Source organism: Eleutherodactylus coqui, chromosome 4 (genome assembly GCF_035609145.1).
Source record: "Eleutherodactylus coqui strain aEleCoq1 chromosome 4, aEleCoq1.hap1, whole genome shotgun sequence".
In the NCBI taxonomy this organism is placed as follows: Eukaryota; Metazoa; Chordata; class Amphibia; order Anura; family Eleutherodactylidae; genus Eleutherodactylus; species Eleutherodactylus coqui.
Window position 1 is genome coordinate 154,595,816 of NC_089840.1, and position 23,642 is coordinate 154,619,457.

Below are 23,642 nucleotides of genomic sequence, written 5' to 3' on the forward strand. Positions count from 1 at the left end.
ACATTCCGTACGTAAAGTTTGGACGCTAATTCTTTTCCGCATAGAATTGAATAATTGAGTTGGGACCTATTAGCTTTTCCTATTTATGACAAAATCAATGCACGTGCCAAATTTCACGTTTCTATGACACCGGAAAGTGAGAAAATTACATTCCTTACGTAAAATTTGGACGCTAATTCTTTTGCGCATAGAATTGAATAATCGAGTTGGGACTAGAGATGAGCGAACGTACTCGTCCGAACTTGATGCTCGGGCGAATATTAGCGTGTTCGGGATACTCGTTACTCGTAACGAGTACCACGCGATGTTCGGGTTACTTTCAGTTTCCTCTCTGAGACCTTAGCGCGCTTTTCTGGCCAATTGAAAGACAGGGAAGGCATTACAACTTCCCCCTGTGACGTTCAAGCCCTATACCACCCCCCTGCTGTGAGTGGCTGGGGAGATCAGATGTCACCTGAGTATAAAAGTCGGCCCCTCCCGCCGCTCGCCTCAGATGCCTTGTGAGTTAGCTGAGGGACAGTGCTGCTGGTGCCGGAGCTGCTGTAGGGAGAGTGTTAGTAGTGAGTGTAGGCTTCAAGAACCCCAACGATCCTTCTTAGGGCCACATCTATCCGTGTGGAGGCTGCTGTTAGCAGTGTTGCCCATTTTTTTTTTTTTCAAAATCGGCTATGCAGAGCATTGCGCCCTGCAGTAATACTACAGGGACAGAAGTGGTGGTTAGGCAGGGAGAGTGTTAGTAGTGAGTGTAGGCTTCAAGAACCCCAACGGTCCTTAGGGCCACATCTATCCGTGTGGAGGCTGCTGTTAGCAGTGTTGCATTTTTTTTTTTTTTTTAAATCGGCTGTGCAGAGCATTGCACCCTGCAGTAATACTACAGGGACAAAATTGTGTAGGCAGGGCCAGAAGACATATATTATTGATTGAATATAGTCAGTGGGCCTTTTCTTTAACAAAAAAAAGGGAAACATTCTATTTGGCCTGCCTCTGACAGTCCTCAGCGTTCTGGGTACGTGTGTGGTGGGTGCAGAACGTAAACAGAAATCATACGCAGCCAGCTACGTTTAACAGCAGGCTTGCGCCAATTTCTTTCCTGCCTGGGAAAAATCACCGCTCTGCTGTAGTTAATAACTCTGCAACCCTGCAGTTCTGTGACACATTTGCAGGGCCAGAAGACATATATTATTGATTGAATATAGTCAGTGGGCCTTTTCTTTACCAAAAAAAGGGAAACATTCTATTTGGCCTGCCTCTGACAGTCCTCGGCGTTCTGGGTACGTGTGTGGTGGGTGCAGAACGTAAACAAAAATCATACGCAGCCAGCTACGTTTAACAGCAGGCTTGCGCCGATTTCTTTCCTGCCTGGGAAATCAAATCACTGGTAATACAGCATGCTGAGGGGTAGGGGTAGGCCTAGAGGACGTGGACGCGGCCAAGGACGCGGAGGGCCAAGTGAGGGTGTTGGTACAGGCCGAACTCCTGATCCAGGTGTATCGCAGCCGACTGCTGCGCGATTACGAGAGAGGCACGTTTCTGGCGTCCCCACATTCATCGCACAATTAATGGGTCCACGCGGGAGACCTTTATTAGAAAATGAGCAGTGTGAGCAGGTCCTGTCGTGGATGGCAGAAAGTGCTGCGAGCAACCTATCGTCCACCCACAGTTCTGCGCCGTCCACTGCTGCAAATCCGAATCCTCTGTCTGCTGCTCCTCCTTCCTCCCAGCCTCCTCACTCCACTACAATGACACATGCTCAGGAGCGGGAACACTCCCAGGAACTGTTCTCGGGCCCCTGCTCAGATTGGGCAGCAGTGGTTCCTCTCCCACCAGAGAAGTTTATCGTCACTGATGCCCAACCATTGGAAGGTTCCCGGGGTCCGGGGGATGAGGCTGGGGACTTCCGGCAACTGTCTCAAGACCTTTCAGTAGGTGAGGAGGACGATGACGATGAGACACAGTTGTTTATCGGTGAGGTAGTAGTAAGGGCAGTAAGTCCGAGGGAGGAGCGCACAGAGGATTCGGAGGAAGAGCAGCAGGACGATGAGGTGACTGACCCCACCTGGTTTGCAACGCCGACTCAGGACAGGTCTTCAGAGGGGGAGGCAAGGGCAGCAGCAAGGCAGGTTGCAAGAGGTTGCAGTGCGGTGGCCAGGTGTAGAGGCAGGGCCAGACCGAATAATCCACCAACTGTTTCCCAAAGCGCACCCTCGCGCCATGCCACCCTGCAGAGGCCAAGGTGCTCTAAGGTCTGGCAGTTTTTCACAGAGACGCCTGACGACCGACGAACAGTGGTGTGCAACCTTTGTCGCGCCAAGATCAGCCGGGGAGCCACCACCAACAGCCTCACCACCACCAGCATGCGCAGACATATGATGGCCAAGCACCCCACAAGGTGGGACGAAGGCCGTTCACCGCCTCCGGTTTGCACCGCTGCCTCTCCCCCTGTGCCCCAACCTGCCACTGAGATCCAACCCCGCTCTGAGGACACAGGCACTACCGTCTCCTGGCCTGCACCCACACCCTCACCTCCGCTGTCCTCGGCCCAATCCAGCAATGTCTCACACCGCACCGTCCAGCCGTCGCTAGCGCAAGTGTTTGAGCGCAAGCGCAAGTACGCCGCCACGCACCCGCACGCTCAAGCGTTAACCGTCCACATAGCCAAATTTATCAGCCTTGAGATGCTGCCGTATAGCGTGGTGGAAACGGAGTCATTCAAAAGTATGATGGAGGCAGCGGCCCCGTGCTACTCAGTTCCCAGTCGCCACTACTTTTCCCGATGTGCCGTCCCAGGCCTGCACGACCACGTCTCCCGCAACATTGTACGCGCCCTCACCAACGCGGTTACTGCCAAGGTCCACTTAACAACGGACACGTGGACAAGCACAGGCGGGCAGGGCCACTACATCTCCCTGACGGCACATTGGGTGAATTTAGTGGAGGCTGGGACAGAGTCAGAGCCTGGGACCGCTCACGTCCTACCCACCCCCAGAATTGCGGGCTCCAGCTTGGTGGTGGTATCTGCAGCGGTGTATGCTTCCTCCACTCAACCACCCTCCTCCTCCTCCTCCTCCAACGCAACCTCTGTCTCGCAATCAAGATGTGTCAGCAGCAGCGTGTCGCCAGCAGTCGGTGTCGCGCGTCGTGGCAGCACAGCGGTGGGCAAGCGTCAGCAGGCCGTGCTGAAACTACTCAGCTTAGGAGATAAGAGGCACACGGCCCACGAACTGCTGCAGGGTCTGATAGAGCAGACCGACCGCTGGCTTGCGCCACTGAGCCTCCAACCGGGCATGGTCGTGTGTGACAACGGCCGTAACCTGGTGGCGGCTCTGCAGCTCGGCAGCCTCACGCACGTGCCATGCCTGGCCCACGTCTTTAATTTGGTGGTTCAGCGCTTTCTGAAAAGCTACCCACGCTTGTCAGACCTGCTCGGAAAGGTGCGCCGGCTCTGCGCACATTTCCGCAAGTCCCACACGGACGCTGCCACCCTGCGGACCCTGCAACATCGGTTTAATCTGCCAGTGCACCGACTGCTGTGCGACGTGCCCACACAGTGGAACTTTACGCTCCACATGTTGGCCAGGCTCTATGAGCAGCGTAGAGCTATAGTGGAATATCAACTCCAACATGGGCGGCGCAGTGGGAGTCAGCCTACTCAATTATTTTCTGAAGAGTGGGCCTGGCTGGCAGACATCTGCCAGGTCCTTCGAAACTTTGAGCAGTCTACCCAGGTGGTGAGCGGCGATGCTGCAATCATTAGCGTCACCATTCCTCTGCTATGCATCTTGAGAAGTTCCCTGCAAAGCATAAAGGCAGACGCTTTGCGCTCGGAAACAGAGCCGGGGGAAGACAGTATGTCGCTGGATAGTCAGAGCACCCTCCTGTCTATATCTCAGCGCGTTCAGGAGGAGGAGGAGGAGCATGAGGAGGATGAGGAGGAGGGGGAAGAGACAGCTTGGCCCACTGCTGACGGTACCCATGCTGCTTGCCTGTCATCCTTTCAGCGTGTATGGCCTGAGGAGGAGGAGGAGGATCCTGAAAGTGATCTTCCTAGTGAAGACAGCCATGTGTTGCGTACAAGTACCCTGGCACACATGGCTGACTTCATGTTAGGATGCCTTTCTCGTGACCCTCGCGTTGCACGCATTCTGGCCACTACGGATTACTGGGTGTACACACTGCTCGACCCACGGTATAAGGAAAACCTTTCCACTCTCATTCCCGAAGAGGAAAGGTGTTCGAAAGTGTTGCTATACCACAGGACCCTGGCGGACAAGCTGATGGTAAAATTCCCATCTGACAGCGCTAGTGGCAGAAGGCGCACTTCTGAGGGCCAGGTAGCAGGGGAGGGGCGGAGATCGAGCAGCATGTACAGCACAGGCAATACAACAGTCTTTAAGGCCCTGGACAGCTTTATGGCTCCCCAGCAAGACTGTGTCACCGCTCCCCAGTCAAGGCTGAGTCGGCGGGAGCACTGTAAAAGGATGGTGAGGGAGTACGTAGCCGATTGCACGACCGTCCTCCCTGACGCCTCTGCCACCTACAACTACTGGGTGTCGTAGCTGGACACGTGGCCTGAACTCGCGCTGTATGCCCTGGAGGTGCTTGCTTGTCCTGCGGCTAGCGTCCTGTCAGAGAGGGTGTTTAGTGCGGCTGGGGGAATCATCACAGATAAGCGTACCCGCCTGTCAACCGACAGTGCTGACAGGCTAACACTCATCAAGATGAACAAAGCCTAGATTTCCCCAGACTTCTCTTCTCCACCAGCGGACAGCAGCGATACCTAAGCAATATGTAGGCTGCACCCGCGGATGGAAGCATCGTTCTCTTTCACCATCCAAAACGGGGACATTTCTGCTTCATCAATCTGTGTATAATATTCCTCCTCCTCCTCCTCCTCCTGCTCCTCCTCCTGAAACCTCACGTAATGACGCCGAACGGGCAATTTTTCTTAGGGCCACAAGGCTCACTCATATAATTTTTCTTAAAAATTTTTATACGTGTCAATGCTCTTAAAAGCGTTGAAACTTTAACTTGAACCAATTTTTCGTTAAACTGGGCTGCCTCCAGGCCTAGCTACCACTTAAGCCACATTAACCAAAGCGATTAATGGGTTTCACCTGCCCTCTTGGTTGGCCATGGCCAATTTTTCTGATGTACATTAGTACTGTTGATACAGCAATTTTTGTGGGCCCTCGCCTACAGCGTAATCAAATTAATGTTTAGCCCACCTGCATTACAGCGGACGTTACATCCGCTGTGTTGGGCAATGCAATGGGATATTTTTATGTACCGCCGGTGGCTTCCTGGCACCCACCCATGCTGTGGGTCCACAGAGAATTATAAATGCATCTGTTTCCACTTCTAAAGAACCCCAGTCAGACTGGGACATGCAGTGTGGGCCGAAGCCCACCTGCATTAAGCACGACATTACTACCTCAGCTGTGTTGGGCAATGCAATGGGATATTTTTATGTACCGCCAGTGGGTTCCAGGGAGCCACCCATGCTGTGGGTCCACAGGGAATTATAAATGCATCTGTTTCCACTTCTAAAGAACCCCAGTCAGACTGGGGCATGCAGTGTGGGCCGAAGCCCACCTGCATTAAGCACGGCATTACTACCTCAGCTGTGTTGGGCAATGCAATGGGATATTTTTATGTACCGCCGGTGGGTTCCAGGGAGCCACCCATGCTGTGGGTCCACAGAGAATTATAAATGCATCTGTTTCCACTTCTAAAGAACCCCATTCTGACTGGGGCATGCGGTGTGGGCCGAAACCCACCTGCATTAAGCACGACATTACTACCTCAGCTGTGTTGGGCAATGCAATGGGATATTTTTATGTACCGCCAGTGGGTTCCGGGGAGCCACCCATGCTGTCGGTCCACAGGGACTTCACAATAGGGAGTTGTACCTGCCTGTGTCTATGAATTAAAAACCGCGGTCTGACTGGGGCATGCAGACACCTTGACAGAATGAATAGTGTGTGGCACATAGGTTCCCCATTGCTATGCCCACGTGTGCAGCTCCTGATGGCGGTGGCACAGGATTATATTTCTCATTGCTTCTGTACAGCATTGTGGGCTATCGCCCCGCCCCTTTTAAAGAGGGTCGCTGCCTAGCCGTGCCAACCCTCTGCAGTGTGTGCCTGCGGTTCCTCGTCATGGCAGACGCACTTATAAATAGACATGAGGGTGGTGTGGCATGAGGGCAGCTGAAGGCTGCGCAGGGACACTTTTGTGTGCGCTGTAGACACTGGGTCGTGCGGGGGGGGGTTGGGCAGCATGTAACCCAGGAGAAGTGGCAGCGGAGTGTCATGCAGGCAGTGATTGTGCTTTGTTGGAGGTAGTGTGGTGCTTAGCTAAGGTATCCATTGCTAATTAGGGCTTTTCAGAAGTAAAAGTTGTTGGGAGGGGGGGGGCCCACTCTTGCCGGTATTGTGGCTTAATAGTGGGACCTGTGAACTTGAGATGCAGCCCAACATGTAGCCCCTCGCCTGCCCTATCCGTTGCTGTGTCGTTCCCATCACTTTCTTGAATTGCCCAGATTTTCACACATGAAAACCTTAGCGAGCATCGGCGAAATACAAAAATGCTCGGGTCGCCCATTGACTTCAATGGGGTTCGTTATTCGAAACGAACCCTCGAGCATCGCGATAATTTCGTCCCGAGTAACGAGCACCCGAGCATTTTGGTGCTCGCTCATCTCTAGTTGGGACCCATTAGCTTTTCCTATTTATGACATAATCAATGCTCGTGCCAAATTTCACGTTTCTATAACACCGGAAAGTGAGAAAATTACATTCCGTACGTAAAATTTGGACGCTAATTCTTTTGCGTATAGAACTGAATAATCGAGCTGGGACCCATTAGCTTTTCCTACTAATGACATAATCAATGCTCGTGCCAAATTTCACGTTCTATGACACCGAAAAGGGAGAAAATTACATTTTGCACGTAAAATTTGGACGCTAATTCTTTTGCGCATAGAATTGAATAATCGAGTTGGGACCCATTAGCTTTTCCTATTTATGACATAATCAATGCTCTTGCCAAATTTCACGTTTCTATGACATCGGAAAGTGAGACAATTACATTCTGCACGTAAAATTTGGACGCTAATTCTTTTGCGCATATAATTGAATAATCGTGTTATGACCCATTAGCTTTTCCTATTTATGACATAATCAATGCTCGTGCCAAATTTCACGTTAGTATGATACCGAAAAGTGAGAAAATTACATTATGTATGTAAAATTTGGACGCTAATTCTTTTGCGCATAGAATTGAATAATCGAGTTGGGACCCATTAGCTTTTTCTATTTATGACATAATCAATGCTCGTGCCAAATTTCACGTTTCTATGACACCGGAAAGTGAGAAAATTGCATTCCGTGCGTAAAATTTGGACGCTAATTCTTTTGCGTATAGAATTGAATAATCGAGTTGGGACCCATTAGCTTTTCCTATTTATGACATAATCAATGCTCGTGCCAATTTTCACGTTTCTATGACACTGGAAAGTGAGAAAATTACATTCCGTACGTAAAATTTGGACACTAATTCTTTTGCAATTAGAATTGAGTAATCGAGTTGGGACCCATTAGCTTTTCCTATTAATGACATAATCAATGCTCGTGCCAAATTTCACGTTCTATGACACCGGAAAGTGAGACAATTACATTCTGTACGCAAAATTTGGACGCTAATGCTTTTGCACATAGAATTGAATAATCGAGTTGGGACCCATTAGCTTTTCCTATTTATGACATAATCTATGCTCGTGCCAAAATTTCACGTTTCTATGACACCGGAAAGTGAGAAAATTACATTCTGTATGTTAAATTTGGACGCTAATTCTTTTGCGCAAAGAATTGAGTAATGGAGTTGGGACCCATTAGCTTTTCCTATTTATGACATATTTAATGCTTGTGCCAAATTTCACGTTTCTATGACACCGGAAAGTGAGAAAAATACATTCCGTACATAAAATTTGGACGCTAATTCTTTTGCGCATAGAATTGAACAATCAAGTTGGGACCCATTAGCTTTTCCTATTTATGACATAATCAATGCTCGTGCCAAATTTCACGTTTCTATTACACAGGAAAGTTAGAAAATTACATTCTGTACGTAAAATTTGGTTGTAATTCTTTTGCGCATAGAATTGAACAATTGAGTTGGGACCCATTAGCTTTTCCTATTTATGACATAATCAATGCTTGTGCCAAATTTCACGTTTCTATGACACCGGGAAGTGAGAGAATTAGATTCCGTACGTAAAATTTGAACGCTAATTCTTTTGCCCATAGAATTGAATAATCGAGTTGGGACCTATTAATTTTTCCTATTTATGACATATTCAATGCCCGTGCCAAATTTAAAGTTTCTATGACATTGGGAAGTGAGAGATTTAGATTGTGTACATTAAATTTCAACGCTAGTTCTTTTGCACTAGAATTGAATAATCGAGAACTTTTGGCGAGTCAGTCAGTGAGTGAGTGAGTCAGTGAGTGAGTCAGTGAGGGCTTTCGTCTTTATATATATAGATTAATAAATTAAATTTTAAGAAAAGTTTAGATAAAATATTTAAGTCACATAATAGGATAAGATAGGTCAGGTAAGATGTTCTCAGATGTATTGGGTAAGGCCTCATGCAGACCAGCGTGGTTTACATACTGCTAATCAACGTGTAAATCACGCTCCTGACATGCAGGAAAAAATCGTTTAAACAGGCTGCCCCTAGCTCCGCTGAGCAACCCATTCAAACGTCAGTGGTGCGGGCAGCCTGCTTCCATGGCTCCCGTAGGAGCCTATGGGGTAAGCAGCCTGGACAGTGTACACCACGGAGCTGACTGGCGAGTTGGCACTCGCTGTTCATTCTTTTTTAGAAGTGCAGATTGTGCTTCTAAAAAGGGTTCAGTGTAAGCGCTTCCATAGCAACCTATTGATTGCTATAGAACTGTCGTTTTACACACTGCTGTAGCAGCGTGTAAAACAGGCTCGTCTGAATGAGGCCTTAAACATAGAAAATGTTATTGTTCCACTTACCTGCAACAGCCTTTCCATATCATTCTCTAAACTGAGTAAAGTCAGTCTCTGTAAAACAACTTCTTGAACTCTCTTTTCCAAAGTTTGCCATTTTATATGAGCGGCTTTGCTCAAAAGGATCCGCGGTCGGCTAGCTTTTCTTCTGTTTCAAAATGAATGCAGAATAGGAAGAGGGTTTATTAGTAATAGCAGCAGTAGGCATAACTCATTCCTAAGTGTAAAGAAGATATTATCAGTTATGAAGCAGCTGTCATATCAGTATTGTCACCTCACGGCTGGATTCCTGTTAGCTGGAGGCCGAGTTCCTCTTGGTGTTTTGTCATTCCATTGTCGTTCAATGCTGGACACAGTTCGTAAACTGCAGTCTTGTTCTGATGATGCGGTGCTGGACAGTTCAGCTTCAGGGTCTAGAAGTATTGACATGTGTCTCACAGAATGATCTGGACTTGGCCTGGAAAGACGCCTAAGAGCCGACACCTAGGGAACATGGGGTATAATTGGAAATAAATCTATATGTGAAACAAAAGTCCCTTACACCAATTGTACCAATACCATACTTTATATAGCAAACACAGTACAAAGCAAAAACATTACAAATCGCAAGCTAATGGCAACGACAAGGTTCTCAGGCAATGATCAAACATGATAACTAGAGATGAGCGAGCACCAAAATGCTCGGGTGCTCGTTACTCGAGACGAACTTATCGCGATGCTCGAGGGTTCGTTTCGAATAACGAACCCCATTGAAGTCAATGGGTGACCCGAGCATTTTTGTATATCGCCGATGCTCGCTAAGGTTTTCGTTTGTGAAAATCTGGGCAATTCAAGAAAGTGATGGGAACGACACAGCAACGGATAGGGCAGGTGAGGGGCTACATGTTGGGCTGCATCTCAAGTTCCCAGGTCCCACTATTAAGCCACAATACCGGCAAGAGTGGGCCCCCCCCCCCTCCCAACAACTTTTACTTCTGAAAAGCCCTCATTAGCAATGCATACCTTAGCTATGCACCACACTACCTCCAACAAAGCACAATCACTGCCTGCATGACACTCCGCTGCCACTTCTCCTGGGTTACATGCTGCCCAACCCCCCCCACACACACACACACGACCCAGTGTCCACAGCGCACACCAAACTGTCCCTGCCCAGCCTTCAGCTGCCCTCATGCCACGCCACACTCATGTCTATTTATAAGTGCGTCTGCCAGAGGAACCGCAGGCACACACTGCAGAGGGTTGGCACGGCTAGGCAGCGACCCTCTTTAAAAGGGGCGGGGCGATAGCCCACAATGCTGTACAGAAGCAATGAGAAATCCAATCCTGTGCCATCTCCATCTGGAGCTGCACACGTGGGCATAGCAATGGGGAACCTATGTGCCACACACTATTCATTCTGTCAAGGTGTCTGCATGCCCCAGTCAGACCGCGGTTTTTTATAAATAGTCACAGGCAGGTACAACTCCACAATGGGAATTCTGTGTGCACCCACAGCATGGGTGGATCCCTGGAACCCACCGGCTGTACATAAATGTATCCCATTGCAGTGCCCTGGACAGCAGAGCTAACGTTAGATTAAATGCAGGTGGGCTTCGGGCCACACTGCATGCCCCAACCTGACCGGGCTTTTTAATTCATAGACACAGGCAGGTACAACTCCCTATTGTGAAGTCCCTGTGGACCGACAGCATGGGTGGGTGCCAGGAAGCCACCGGCGGTACATAAATATATCCCATTGCATTGCCCATCACAGCTGAGGTAGTAATGTCATGTTTAATGCAGGTGGGCTTCGGCCCACACTGCATGCCCCAGTCAGACTGGGGTTCTTTAGAAGTGGACAGATGCAGTTACAACTCCCTGTGGATCCACAGCATGGGTGGGTGCCAGGAAGCCACCGGCGGTACATAAATATATCCCATTGCATTGTCCATCACAGCTAAGGTAATAATGTCATGTTTAATGCAGGTGGGCTTCGGCCCACACTGCATGCCCCAGTCAGACTGGGGTTCTTTAGAAGTGGACACATGCAGTTACAACTCCCTGTGGACCCACAGCATGGGTGGCTCCCTGGAACCCACCGGCGGTACATAAATATATCCCATTGCAGTTCCCCAACACAGCTGATGTAACGTCAGCTGTAATGCAGGTGGGCTAAAAATTAATTGGATTACACTGTAGGCGAGGGCCCCCAAAAATTGGTGTACCCACAGTACTAATGTACCGGAGAAAAATTGCCCATGCCCAACCAAGAGGGCAGGTGAAACCCATTAATCGCTTTGGTTTATGTGGCTTAATTGGTAACTAGGCCTGGAGGCAGCCCAGTTAAAATAAAAATTGGTTGAGGTGAAAATTTCAACGCTTTAATGAGCATTGAAACGTATTAAAATTGTTTAGAAAAATTATATGACTGAGCCTTGTGGGCTTAAGAAAAATTGCCCGTTCGGCGTGATTATGTGAGGTTTCAGGAGGAGGAGCAGGCGGAGGAGGAGGAATATTATACACAGATTGATGAAGCTAAAAGGTCCCCGTTTTGGATGGTGATAGAGAACGATGCTTCCATCCGCGGGTGCAGCCTACATATTGTTTAGGTATCGCTGCTGTCCGCTGGTGGAGAAGAGAAGTCTGGGGAAATCCAGGCTTTGTTCATCTTGATGAGTGTAAGCCTGTCGGCACTGTCGGTTGACAGGCGGGTACGCTTATCCGTGATGACTCCCCCAGCCACACTAAACACAGTCTCTGACAAGACGCTAGCCGCAGGACAAGCAAGCACCTCCAGGGCATACAGCGCAAGTTCAGGCCACGTGTCCAGCTTCGACACCCAGTAGTTGTAGGGGGCAGAGGCGTCACCGAGGACGTTCATGCGATCGGCTACGTACTCCCTCACCATCCTTTTACAGTGCTCCCGCCAACTCAGCCTTGACTGGGGACCGGTGACACAGTCTTGCTGGGGAGCCATAAAGCTGGCAAAGGCCTTGGATAATGTTCCCCTGCCTGCGCTGTACATGCTGCCTGATCTCTGCGCCTCCCCTGCTACCTGGGCCGCGGAAATGCGCCTTCGGCCACTAGCGCTGTAGGATGAGAAGTTTACCATCAGTTTGTCCACCAGCGCCCTGTGGTATAGCATCATTCTCGAACCCCTTTCCTCTTCGGGAATGAGAGTGGAAAGGCTCTCCTTATACCGTGGGTCGAGCCGTGTGTACACCCAGTAATCCATAGTGGCCAGAATGCGTGTAACGCGAGGGTCACAAGAAAGGCATCCTAACATAAAGTCCGCCATGTGTGCCAGGGTACCTGTACGCAACACATGGCTGTCCTCACTCGGAAGATCACTTTCAGGATCCTCCTCCTCCTCCTCCTCTGGCCATACACGCTGAAAGGATGACAGGCAAGCAGCATCTGTACCCTCAGCAGTGGGCCAAGCTGTCTCTTCCCCCTCCTCCTCATGCTCCTCCCCCTCCTCCTCCTCCTCTGGCCATACACGCTGAAAGGATGACAGGCAAGCAGCATGTGTACCCTCAGCAGTGGGCCAAGCTGTCTCTTCCCCCTCCTCCTCATGCTCCTCCCCCTCCTCCTCAACGCGCTGAGATATAGACATGAGGGTGCTCTGACTATCCAGCGACATACTGTCTTCCCCCGCCTCCGTTTCCGATTGCAAAGCGTCTGCCTTTATGCTGTGCAGGGAACTTCTCAAGAGGCATAGCAGAGGAATGGTGACGCTAATGATTGCAGCATCCCCGCTCAGCATCTGGGTAGACTCCTCAAAGTTTCCAAGGACCTGGCAGATGGCTGCCAACCAGGCCCACTGTTCTGTAAATAATTGAGGAGGCTGACTCCCACTACGCCGTCCATGTTGGAGTTGGTATTCCGCAATAGCTCTACGCTGCTCATAGAGCCTGGCCAACATGTGGAGCGTAGAGTTCCACTGTGTGGGCACGTCGCACAGCAATCGGTGCACTGGCAGATGAAACCGATGTTGCAGGGTCCGCAGGGTGGCAGCGTCCGTCTTGGAGTTGCAGAAATGTGCGCAGAGCTGGCGCACCTTTCCGAGCAGGTATGACAAGTGTGGATAGCTTTTCAGAAAGCGCTGAACCACCAAATTAAAGACATGGGCCAGGCATGGCATGTGCGTGAGGCTGCCGAGCTGCAGAGCCGCCACCAGGTTACGGCCGTTGTCACACACGACCATGCCCGGTTGGAGGCTCAGCGGCGCAAGCCAGCGGTCGGTCTGCTCTGTCAGACCCTGCAGCAGTTCGTGGGCCGTGTGCCTCTTCTCTTCTAAGCTGAGTAGTTTCAGCACTGCCTGCTGACGCTTGCCCACCGCTGTGCTGCCACGCCACGCGACATCGACTGCTGGCGACATGCTGCTGCTGACACATCTTGATTGCGAGACAGAGGTTGCGTAGGAGGAGGAGGAGGGTGGTTTAGTGGAGGAAGCATACACCGCCGCAGATATCAGCACCGAGCTGGGGCACGCAATTCTGGGGGTGGGCAGAACGTGAGCGGTCCCAGGCTCCGACTCTGTCCCAGCCTCCACTAAATTCACCCAATGTGCCGTCAGGGAGATATAGTGGCCCTGCCCGCCTGTGCTTGTCCACGTGTCTGTTAAGTGGACCTTGGCAGTAACCGCATTGGTGAGGGCGCGTACAATGTTGCGGGAGACGTGGTCGTGCAGGCCTGGGACGGCACATCGGGAAAAGTAGTGGCGACTGGGAACCGAGTAGCGCGGGGCCACCGCCGCCATCATGCTTTTGAAAGCCTCCATTTCCACAAGCCTATACGGCAGCATCTCCAGGCTGATCAATTTGGCAATGTGCACGCTTGAGCGTGCGGGTGCGTGGTGGCGTACTTGCGCTCAAACAGTGGCGCTAGCGACGTCAGAGAGGGGTTGGATCTCAGTGGCAGGTTGGGGCACAGGGGGAGAGGCAGTGGTGTAAACCGGAGGTGGTGAACGGCCTTCGTCCCACCTTGTGGGGTGCTTGGCCATCATATGCCTGCGCATGCTGGTGGTGGTGCTCCCCAGCTGATCTTGGCGCGACAAAGGTTGCACACCACTGTTCGTCGGTCGTCAGGCGTCTCTGTGAAAAACTGCCACACCGTAGAGCACCTTGACCTCTGCAGGGTGGCATGGCACGAGGGGGCGCTTTGGGAAACAGTTGGTGGATTTTTCAGTCTGGCCCTGCCTCTACCCCTGGCCACCGCACTGGCTCGGCCTGTGCCCACACCCTGACTTGGACCTCCGCGTCCTCGCCCGTGTCCTTGTCCTCTAGGACAACCCCTACCCCTCAGCATGCTGTATTACCAGTAGTGCAGAAACAGAACGCTGTAATTAAATGTTGCGCTTATTGGCCTGTGTTTGGAGGCTGACTTCACTTACGGAACGCCAGGAAATAATTTTGCGCAAGCCTGCTGTAACACTTAGCTGGCTGCGTATGAATTTGGAGAACTACTACATCCAGCACAGACCCAGAACACTGAGGACACTCACAGGCAGCCCAAATAGATTTTTTTCCCCAAATTTTTTTGCAAAGGCCCACTGCCTATATTCAATCAATATGTCTTCTGTCCCTGCCTAGGCGCTTCTGTCCCTGGAGTATGTCAAAGAACTGCAGAGTGTTGCACTGTGAACTGCAATACAGCGGTGATTTCACAGCCCAGACAGAGCCAGGAAATAATTTTGCGCAAGCCTGCTGTAACACTTAGCTGGCTGCGTATGAATTTGGAGAACTACTACACCCAGCACAGACCCAGAACACTGAGGACAGCCACAGGCAGCCCAGATAGATTTTTTTCCCCAAATTTTTTTGCAAAGGCCCACTGCCTATATTCAATCAATATGTCTTCTGTCCCTGCCTAAGCGCTTCTGGCCCTGCTCTGCACGGCCAATATACCAAAAAAAAAATGTGCAACACTGCAAAAAGCAGCCTCCACAGTACTGCACACGGTTAGATGTGGCCCTAAGAAGGACCGTTGGGGTTCTTGAAGCCTAAAATACTCCTAACACTCTCCCTATAGCAGCTCCAACAAGATAGCACTGTCCCTGATCTCTGTCAGAACTCATCTGTGGCGAGCCGCGGGTGGGGCCGATTTTTATACTCGGGTGACACCTGATCACGCCAGCCACTCACTGCAGGGGGGTGGTATAGGGCTTGAACGTCGCAGGGGGAAGTTGTAATGCGTTCCCTGTCTTTCAATTGGCCAGAAAAGCGCGCTAACGTCTCAGAGATGAAAGTGAAAGTAACCCGAACATCGCGTGGTACTCGTTACGAGTAATGAGCATCTCGAACACGCTAATACTCGAATGAGTATCAAGCTCAGACGAGTACGTTCGCTCATCTCTAATGATAACAGCAAATACACCGACTCCAAAATGTATTGATGAAAACTTTCCTGAAGAAAACCCAAGGGATAAATATACTCGACAGGGAAATTAGGATACAACTATAAGTGACAGCAGTAACCTGCCATGTACTAATGCATGCACCTGTCCAAAAAACTTTTGGTCTAAGACATGTACCTGTTATGTCCAATGAAGTGTATAATATCCATCTGTCTTTTCATAGATATCGTATACAGTATAAAATAGTAGCAGCTTTACAAAAAAGTCTTTATATAATACAGTTCAGTGGTACTTAACAATAAGCATCAGTATTATATACTGTATATACGATATTTCATTTTAAGGGGTTGCCTCACAATGGCTCCTTTTACTTTGAAAGTGGCAAAATCAACATACCTTACAAATTTTTTGCAAGGAAGTTTGCCTGATTTTATATTTTATATATTTTATCATTGATGTTTTGTAAATATAAATCTGTTTTGAGAAAAACAGTATTTGATTAGAGGCACGTTTCTACTCTGTGTAATAGATGCAAAAGAGTACAGTGAAGTTTCTCGAAGTGCAACATGCTCCCCAATATTGACATGTCATAGCATTATGGCAAAAGTTTTGATCAGTAGAAGTCGGAGTGCTGGGGCCCCGACACATTGCTGAAATAAAAAGGCAAAAGCACTCAGCCAAGTGCTGTGCCCCTTTGGTTTTGATCATTTTACTTGTCGACTATTCTTGGCAGCTGAAGATGGACATATTGAAGTCTATAGAAGTCTATCATCCATCTTCAGCTGCTGAGAAGAGCTCACAAGTAATGATGACAGCTAAAGGGACACTGTGCTCAGCTGAGCACTTCTGCCCCTTCGTTTCAGTGATCAGTAGGGGTCTCAGCATCCAGACACCACCGATTAAAACCTTTGACCAGTCACTTATAACATATCAAAAATTTCTTAAAAGTGCAACTACCCTTTAAGTCAGACTGAAGATGGTAGAGGTTTAAATGAAAAAAACTTTGATTATTTGTTTCTGGATTTTCATGTTTACCTGAAGCAGCACAAATATGTATATTATAATGTATTTTTCTGGAGCACATGCCATACTTTATTATAACATATTAGGAGATACCCAAAAGAAACAGAACTTAATTTATTAAAAATGATCTATTTATTTGTATTTTGATACTTCAGTCTCCTTCCGAGTCCTCACCATTTGAAGCAATACAATTGTCCACTGCTCAAAACATTTCTTAAACTTGTCTCTTCTAATATCTTTAGTACCTGTACTATTTTTTGTTTTACCGCTTCAAGATCAACAAAAACACTTTCTATACTTCGAAACCAAGGAAATAGGAAGAAAGTCACATGGAGTGAGATCAGGTGAAAACGGAGGGTGAGGCAAGGGTGTCATGCCGTTTTCCATTAAAAAATTGCTTAACAGTCAGGTGATTGGCATTATCATAGAAGAAATAGTCACCTGATTGACACAAATCGGGGCATTTTCTTCATATACGTGGACATTTCACCTCATTTGAAATGGGAGAACCCTTCGTAAACCTGTGTGTTTTACTCATGGCAGCTTTCTTATACGCTCTTTGTAGCGTAACAACCTTATCTGTTGCTCTTTTTCCTTAAAGGAAATAAAATTTCACAGCTGTACGTTGTTTGTATGAATCAACCATCATAAAAATTGAACTTGTTGAAAAATAAATCACTGTGACTGAACGCAACCTCCCTTGACAGTGTTGGCTTTCACAGTGTTCCGCAGACATTCACCGCACAACAAAAGCAGATACTAGTAATGCCCTGCCCACCAGAAGAAGATTCTTGCTTCCTTGACGTACCGCCTCGTACACAGACTCCTATTATATAGGATACTAGCTCACCCGTCGCGCGTTGCTGCGAAGACAGACATACATTCGTTTTTATATATCTAGATAACAACCAATCACAGCGCCGCTTTTTTAGGTTACCTCAGTGGTATAATATATAACACCCAATCACAGCGCAGCTTATATATTACCTCAGCAGTATAAAATATAACAACCAATCACAGTGCAGCTTTCATGTTACGTCAGCAGTAAGAGAAACAACAACCAATCACAGCCCAACTTTTATTCTGTCTCAGCAATATAAAAAATAGCAACGAATCACAGCGCAGCATTCATTTCACCTCAGCGGTATAATATATAGCAACCAATCACAGCACAGCTTTTATTTTACCTCAGCATTCTCAATATCCAGGAATTGTCTTGTGATACGTTCGGCGGATGCATCATTTTGTAGTTGAACACACATCCCATTGCTCGTAATGCCTTTTGCTTTTGTGCTTGAGATGGAAATCAAACGATCTTTGTCTGGGGGGGGGGGGGGGGGGCATAACTGTCGACGACGCTCGCACGCCACCTATCGTAGGATAGATGTACTATGCCAGTAATCTTCCCAGGTGTGTACTCAACAACTTCCCATTAACTTTTCCTATTTATGACATAGTCAATGCTCGTGCCAAATTTCAAGTTTCTATTACATCGGGAAGCGAGAAAATTGGAATCCGTACGTAAAATTTGGACGCCAATTGTTTTGCACTTAAAATTGAATAATCGAGTTGGGACCCATTAACTTTTCCTATTTATGACATAATCAATGCGCGTGCCAAATTTCGAGTTTCTATTACATTGGGAAGCGAGAGAATTCGATTCCGTACATAAAATTTGGACGCTAATTCTTTTGCGCATAGAATTGAATAATCGAGTTGGGACCAATTAGTTTTTCCTATTTATGACATTCAATGCTCGTGCCAAATTTCGAGTTTCTATTACATTGGGAAGCGAGAGAATTCGATTCTGTACGTAAAATTTGGACGCTAATTCTTTTGCGCATATAATTGAATAATCGAGTTGGGACCCATTAGCTTTTCCTATTTATAACATATTGAATGCCCGGGCCAAATTTCAAGTTTCTATGTGAGAAAATTACATTCCGTACGTAAAATTTGGACGCTAATTCTTTGGTGCATAGAATCGAATAATCGAGTTGGGACCCATTAGCGTTTCCTAATTATGACATATTCAATGCCCTTGCCAAATTTCAAGTTTCTATGTGAGAAAATTACATTCCGTACGTAAAATTTGGACGCTAATTCTTTTGCGCATAGAATAGAATAATCGAGTTTGGACCCCTTAACTTTTCCTATTTATGACATAATCATGGCTCGTGCCAAATTTCAAGTTTCTATGACATTGGGAAGTGAGAGAATTAGATTTCGTACGCAAGATTTGGACGCTAATTCTTTAGCGCTTAGAATTGAATAATTGAGTTGGGACCCATTAGCTTTTCCTATTTATGACATAATCAATGCTCATGCCAAATTTCAAGTTTCTATGACATCGCGAAGTGCGAGAATTAGTGGCAGTGATGGAAATCAAACGATCTACGTGGGGGGGGGGGGGATTACCCCGGATTTTCTCTGCTCCCCTCTTTAGTTCCACCTTGCCACACTGTACTATAGTCAAGACTACTTTTCTATGCTGGCAGATTTCATTCTGTGAAAACAGTAAGCTTTTTTTCTGGTTATAAAAAGAAATTGACAGCTTGCTCTTACCACTCCCTTCTCATTGCTGACAGTATCAGACTGTGTAGGAACACATGTTCTTGACAGAGAGAATGGTAACACCTAGGTTTCAATTAAAGGGGTTGTCCCGCGCCGAAATGTTTTGTTTTTTTTCACAGACCCCCCCGTTCAGCGCGGGACAAACCCAAGGGACGTGATAAAAAAAAAAATAATTTTACTTACCCGAATCCCGTCTCTGCAGCTTCTTTCTTCTTTGCAGCCAAGATGGCCGCCGGGATCTTCACCCACGATGCACCGCGGGTCTTCTCCCATGGTGCACCGTGGGCTCTGTGCGGTCCATTGCCGATTCCAGCCTCCTGATTGGCTGTGATCGGCACACGTGACGGGGCGGAGCTACGTGATGACGTGTACAAGAGGGCGGAGCCAGAACACCGCTCGTGCCGAGACCGAAGAGAAGGGAAAAGACCCTTCTGCGCAAGCGCGTCTAATCGGGAGATTAGACGCTGAAATTAGACGGCACCATGGCGACGGGGACGCCAGCAACGGAGCAGGTAAGTGAATAACTTCTGTATGGCTCATATTTAATGCACGATGTACATTACAAAGTGCATTAATATGGCCATACAGAAGTGTACAACCCCACTTGCTGCCGCGGGACAACCCCTTTAAGCCTGAGCAATAGAGACTTTTTGTATACATTCTGTAGAATAAAAGTACTAAAACAGACCTGCCAAGTAGAGATGAGCGCGCATACTCGTCCGAGCTTGATGCTCGTTCGAGTATTAGGGTGCTCGAGATGCTCGTTACTCGAGACGAGCACCTAGACTTTTCTGAGAGTTGAACTAGCTTGCCCCATGCATCTAGGGTTGCTCTCATTGGTAGTGAGAGGCGGGGAATGTATAGTTTTGCTTTAAGAGGTGGGTATAATGTTGCTAGAATTTTTGCATAAATCAAAGAAGGTAATGGTGTTGAATCTACCATCTCCAGTTCCAAATTGGGCCAGCTGATCATCGAAGAGCGCGAAAACCATGAGGTGGATTGGTTAAGCAGCAGTGAGTTCCGGTACACCTTTAAATTAGGCATATCAACTCCTCCCTGTGACCTATGTAAGGACAGAGCAGAGAGAGAGAGAGAGATCCTAGGAGGTTTTCCGCTCCAGATGTAATCAGTCAGCTGTTTTTGTAGTTTCGCTATTATTGAGTGTGGAACCGGAACTGGCAGCGTTCGGAAGTAGTACATAACTTTAGGTAGAATTAGCATCTTGTAAAGTACTATGCGGCCTATCCATGAAGTTTGCTGTTTTTTAAAAGTTTCTAATTCGTTCTGTAACTTAATAATGGAAGAAAATTCTCAGGCGCCAAATCGGAGAGGGGAAAGCATATATTAATCCCTAGGAAGGGAATACTTTTTGTATGCCACCAGAAGGGAAACTAACTATCTCTGTCCTCAACTTCTCATCTATGTATATACCTAGAATTTGTGATTTAGAGATATTCAGCTTCTAAAAGGAAATTGTAGAAAATCGTGAAAGTACTACATATGCTGCTCTTATGGAAGTTACTGGGTTTGTTAGTGTTAGTAGTATATCGTCAGCAAATAGACTTATTTTGTGTTGCCTAGCGCCAGCATGTATTCCCTGTATGTTGGAGTTTAGTCTGATATGTTCTGCTAAAGGCTCCATCACCATAGTAAAAATTAATGGGGACAAAGGACATCCCTGACGGGTTCCATTTGTAATCTGGAAAGAATTTGAGAGTGTACCATCTACTAACACCTTGGCTGAGGGCGAGGTGTAGAGTGCTTTAATGCCTTCGAGGATATTTCCTTCAAGCCCAAATCTCTGCAGCACCTTAAATGCATAGCCCCAGTGAAGCCGATCGAAGGCTTTTTCAGCATCTAGTGATAAAAGAATAGCTGAGGTTTGAGAGGAGTCTAGTCTCGATAGGAGATTTAAAATTCTCCCTGTACCGTCAGGAGCCTGCCTTCCCTTTACAAAGCCAACCTGGTCTGTGTGGATGATGTCCGGTAGAATTTTGAGAAGCCTTTGGGCTATAATTTTTGAGAATAATTTTGTATCACAATTTTTTTTTTTTTAATCAACTTTTATTAGGATTTTTCATAATAATTTCCAATTTACATTGCATAAAGGCACGGAAATTAAAGGACAAACATTTCTTCTAACATACAGCATACATCTGGAGGTTCAGATCAGCTTACTCCATGCACTGAACCCAGGTCTCCACGGTCCCAATGAAACCCCCCCCCCCCATCCTCCATCAGGTGGACGTGGATGTCTGTAAGGAGGAAGACCAGGAGCCGTGCGATCAAACGAACACTGGAGGCGCCCCCCCTCCAGCACGGGTGGAGTACCTGTCAGTGCCCTTAAGGGAGGGCCCCAACAAATTGCCAGTCAGTGCATGCTGCTCAACTAGCAAAACCAATACAGCAGTACAAATAACATAACTTCTTCAAGAAAGAGGTAATAAGGGGTGGGGGTCGCTGGGTTTCGGGAGTGGGAAGGGAGGGGAAGGAGGAAGGGGGGGGGGAGGATTTTCTGCATTAAATTTCCTTAGGAACAGTCTCTCTCTTACCCCATGTAAAAATGCCTCGCCCACTTGGAGCAGTATGCGTCTGTGTTCAACGGTCGAGGTCCAGTCCATCGTCTCCGCCCCTAGGTGTCTGAAAAAAGCCGCTGCTCTTGGGCTAGGGGTGGCTCCCAACACACCTCTTTATATCAGGGTATTGAGTGCATTTGTTACTGATTCTTCTTACGTAAATCTCTCCAGGGATACCAGGTTAAGATGAAGTCCTCATGGGAACCCCTCGCCCAGCTCGTCAGCTCCTCCAGATTGCAAATCAGGTCGGCCTTTTCTCTTCATTGAATTAGAGAGGTCGGGACTTGTTGAAGCCAAATTAAGGGGATAAGTGCTTTGGCAGTGTCTATCAGATAGGCTATTAGTTTATTCTTGTAGGGATGGAAGTTTGTGGACGGTTTCCATAGGAAGACCATGTCCGGCGAGATTGAAAGGTCGGGGGAGAGGGCTCTCAAATCCCGCTCCACTTCCCTCCAAAATGTCTTGATGCCCGGGCAGTTCCACCAGATGTGTGGATAAGATCCAACTGCAGCATCGCATCTCCAGCATCTGTCATGGGAAGCTAATTTGTAATTATGAAGCCACTGAGGCGTTTTGTACCATCTGACTAGTAATTTGTAGTGGCTTTCTTGCATAAGGACACATGGTGATAGGCCATACGCCAGCTTCAGGATTAGTTTGGTGTCAGCTGTTGATAGTGAGATCTTCAATTCTTTTTCCCAGGAGATTAGAAAGGTGGGTTTAGCGAATAAGGGGGGAGCTATGAAGCACTTCCGAATATTAGAAATTTTTCTGGAGTTCAAGCTGTTTGTTTCTAAAGTGTTTTCAAAGTTTGTCTTAGGTCTGGTGGACACGTATTTGTTTTGGAAGACGTTGAGGATTTTTTTGGCGTGTGCCAGTTGTAGGAAGGAGAGGGTATTATTAGGGGCAAGTGTGCTCAGGATGTCACCTGGGGTCCTATGGGCTAAGTTCTGAATATCCCCCACCCTGCTTCCTCTTAGCTGCTTCCAGATGCTTAAGGAGCCTGGATCAGGGCGAAGCTCCAGCAGTCTATATAGACTTCGGATTGGAATCAGTGAAGATGGGGTTGGGGCTAAAGACTCTTTGAGTTTGTCCCAAGTTTCACATGGGCCCCTAAGTAGGGAGTTGAAACATTTCGCTCTATACTGGGTCTTTGCCGGGAACCACAGGTCCTCTAAGAGAGGGTCGCCATATGAGGCTTTCGCAAGCTTTTCTAACAGCAGGTCCCTGGATGGATGTGTTAGGTCCATCCAGTAACCAAGTTGGATGGCTTGGTAGTAGTCCCAGACGCTTGGCAGGTCCATACCCCCCTCCGACCTCCTCGTCATTAAACTATACGCTAGCCTAGGCCTCTTCTGTCTCCATACAAAACCCGTGAAGAGCGTACGGAGCGATTTGAAGAAGGACTGTGGGAGGTGAATAGGGACCATGCGTAATTTATACAGGACTAGGGGTAGAACGTATGCTTTCAAAATGTTTTTCCTACCAAACCACGATAGACATGGGAGATCGTATGAATGCAAAAGATTTTTGATAGAAGAGAGTAGGGGTAGGAAGTTTTGGTTAAATAGGTCTTCCGTCCTCTTGATAAGTTTCACTCCTAGATAGTCTACCACCGTCTCGGACCAGGCAAAAGGTGAACTGGATCTCCACGGCGCATCACATGTCTCTGAGATCGAGACATTGAGAATCATGGATTTGGTGAAGTTCACCTTAAAATTTGAGAGGAGACCGAAGTCTCGTAATAGTGTAGTTAATCTGGGTAGACTCCTTTCCGGCTGGGTAATCACAAACATTATGTCGTCTGCAAATGCAGCCGCTGATAATGTGTGTGAGTGGACGGTCAGACCCTTAATAATCGGGTCTTGTCTTACCCATTGGAGAAGGGGCTCCATGGTGAGGATAAAGAGCGTAGGGGATAATGGGCAGCCCTGTCTCGTCCCATTTTGAATATCAAACGGCAGGGATAGAGAGTCATTAATTTTTAGCCTAGAATGAGGTTTGGAATAGAGGGAGAACATAGCTGTGATGAGTGCCTGGGGAAAGTTAAATCTGAGATGGACTCTTTCCATGAAGATCCAGTCCACCCT

At 47.8% G+C, this 23,642-nt stretch overlaps 1 protein-coding gene across 1 annotated transcript in view; it reads right to left on the bottom strand.

Annotated features, from left to right (window-relative positions):
• LOC136626544 (kinesin-like protein KIF21B) overlaps nucleotides 1-23,642 on the bottom strand; it is a 2,048,083-nt gene that overhangs the window by 1,226,075 nt on the left and 798,366 nt on the right. Inside the window, 2 exon segments of the mRNA XM_066601598.1 lie at nucleotides 9,046-9,187; nucleotides 9,314-9,522. Coding sequence (XP_066457695.1) covers nucleotides 9,046-9,187; nucleotides 9,314-9,522 — 351 coding nt within the window.